Source organism: Protomyctophum bolini (assembly GCF_963924005.1).
Source record: "Protomyctophum bolini genome assembly, chromosome: 11".
In the NCBI taxonomy this organism is placed as follows: Eukaryota; Metazoa; Chordata; class Actinopteri; order Myctophiformes; family Myctophidae; genus Protomyctophum; species Protomyctophum bolini.
In genome coordinates, this window is record NC_137872.1 from 19,836,321 (window position 1) to 19,838,820 (window position 2,500).

General features: G+C 52.0%; 1 protein-coding gene across 1 annotated transcript in view; it reads right to left on the bottom strand.

Annotated features, from left to right (window-relative positions):
• LOC308323615 (RNA binding protein fox-1 homolog 3) overlaps positions 1-505 on the bottom strand; it is a 52,277-nt gene extending 51,772 nt beyond the window's left edge. Inside the window, exon 1 of the mRNA XM_080775373.1 lies at positions 381-505. Within this exon, the coding sequence (XP_080631499.1) occupies positions 381-389 (9 nt within the window). The 5' untranslated portion in view covers positions 390-505. The remainder of the gene's footprint in view (positions 1-380) is intronic.
• Positions 506-2,500: the final 1,995 nt, after the last annotated feature.

Genomic DNA, 2,500 nt, shown 5'->3' on the forward strand with positions numbered 1-2,500 from the left:
ATTTTTCTGTTAACAATGGAGTACCTGATTGTCTCCGTGTAGCTCTAACCCAAGTCAGTATAGAGCTCTTGCCTTCGGACCGCAAGGTTGTGTGTTCAAACCCGGGTACTGACAATTCAGTGAGTCTTATTTGTGCATATTGTTCTTATTGCGTAACGTCTTCTTTCTTGGTCCCGCCTTATCGCTGCTTGCAGCTATATTTATACATTATTATTGTGTGAGTGGGTTTTTTAATTGGGATGCCGCTGGAGGCTCGAGGCCCGTTTCAACTGAAATTATTGAAACATACGTATAAGGCCGCCACTGCGTTTTTGCTACTCACCAATACAATAATAACACAAGCCGTGCATGCGTGCGTGTGTGCGTGCGAGAGGACTCACCCCGAACATTTGTCTTAGGTCGGGGTCCCGGAAGCGGAAGGGGATGTTGGAGACGTGTAACCTCTTGGGCTGCTGCTTCTCCGAGGCGTCTGAATGCTGGAGCTGGAGCTGCTGAGACACGTCCGTTTGCGTCACATCGTCTGTCTGCCGGAGGGAATCCAACACAAAACAGACACAAGACGCTCATTAACTCCCAATAGACAGGTTCATCTGGGCCTGGGCCATGGCTCAGTGGTCCAGGCACCTTGGCTGGTAATCCAGTCTGGCAGTGTGCCGCAGTCCCGACGGCCTTTACTGCATGTCTGTCCCTCAATAAAAAATATAAAATAAAGGCGAAAGCCACAAAAAACATTAAAAAAAGACAGGTTCATCTGGGCCATGCAAGGTGGCGTGTACGTTGGTGGCGCGTGTGACTAACTCGATTATGGCGTCGTCTTGACTGTTCTTCAAATCAGACGAAGCAGAGACAGATATAAAACAGCCTGTTGAGTTATCGCTCGGAATAAGACGGAGGTTGTGCGCTATCGAATCTGCATGTTCATCTCCCGCACTTAGCTCTTTAAGCAAATGTTGGGTATGGGTGAAGATTGAGAGTGCTGACAAAAAAAAGCCGTGAATGCAGCAAAACCCACCCCGCCACCCCTCGCCCTCCAACCTGACACGTCTAGACCACAGACACATTATGCCCCCCCCCCCCCCCCCTCTCAGAGCACCCCCCCCCCCTCAGAGCGCTGGCCGGCCGTCGCTTCATCATTGAGCACCAACGCGCCGCTGACATTTCTATATGAACGACGGCGCGGCCCGACCGTGGCGGTGACAAATCCTTCTGGTTTCCCCCCCCCCCCCCCCCCCCCCCGACCGTGGCGGTGACAAATCCTTCTGGTTTCACCCTCCCCCCCCCCAACACGCGCTGACGGATGTCACGGCGGGAGCACCGCCGGCCCCGTCTGTTCAGATGGACCAGGTTCGGGCCTGATTCTTCCTCCTGTGTGTTTTTTCTTTCTGTTCTTGTTCTTTTCTTGTATTTCGGTGTGTCCTGTTTGTTATTTAATTTCCTTTTTTTTTTTTACTTTGTCTTTTCTCCGACAGCAAAAATAAAATTCTCCGGGCGACCGTGTCAGGACGACGGTGCACTCCCCCTTGATGACACCGTGTCGACGAGCGGAAATTATGAAAGTGTGTTTGTCGACACTTAAAACCAGCAAGGTTTATGGAGAGATTAAAGATGGAGGCGCGTGTGGGCGATGAGAGAGAGAGAGAGAGACTGCATGACGGAGTGCAAATGTTCCGTATTGAGTAGGAAAGCTGTTTGAATATGATATGTTAAGTCCAACGTCCCCAGGGATGAACATGCATGGCAAACACGCACGCACACACGCACACACACACACACACACCTCGCAGTGCTCCAGGGCCGGTGGGCTGCGGGCCGTGGTGGGTGTGTGAGTGATACATCTCTGCACCATTTGGGAAATGGTCCCGGGATTTATTCATTATAATTCATCATCACATTATTATCATTATCATCGCGATCGTAATGATGATCGCCTTTATTATTCTCATTATCATAATCACAATCTCCCACTGTAATGGCCGTCATTCATTTGGTTTTTATGGCCCCGTTCGCAAGACACTGACATATATTGTTAAAAGTGACAGTGGCTTTGATTCAAGGTCCCCCACTCTGTCTGTCTGTCTGTCTGTCTGTCTGTCTGTCTGTTTCAAAGTCCACCACTCTGTCTGTCTGTCTGTCTGTCTGACGCCCGCGCGCGCGCGCACACACACACTACCGCCACCAAAGACACGGTCACACACTCCTGACCGGAGGTTAACACGTGTGCGAGGATTGCTGCAGCCGACAAATGGACTTGACTGGCTGCATGGGGCGAGCTGACGGCAGAGAGAGAGAGAGAGAGAGAGAGAGAGAGAGAGTGGCCGGGCAGAGTGGGGGTCTTAACTCTGCCCATGTCCTCGTGCGCTGGAGGTTAATAGTCCTGAGTAGCTACACGAGGGGGCCCGGGGCAGTGCGGGGGGGTGGGGGGGGGGGGTCACATCGGCCAGACAGATTCCGGTGGAAGCGGTGCAGTGGTGACAAGGTACCGCGGGTCAATCTGTTTCAT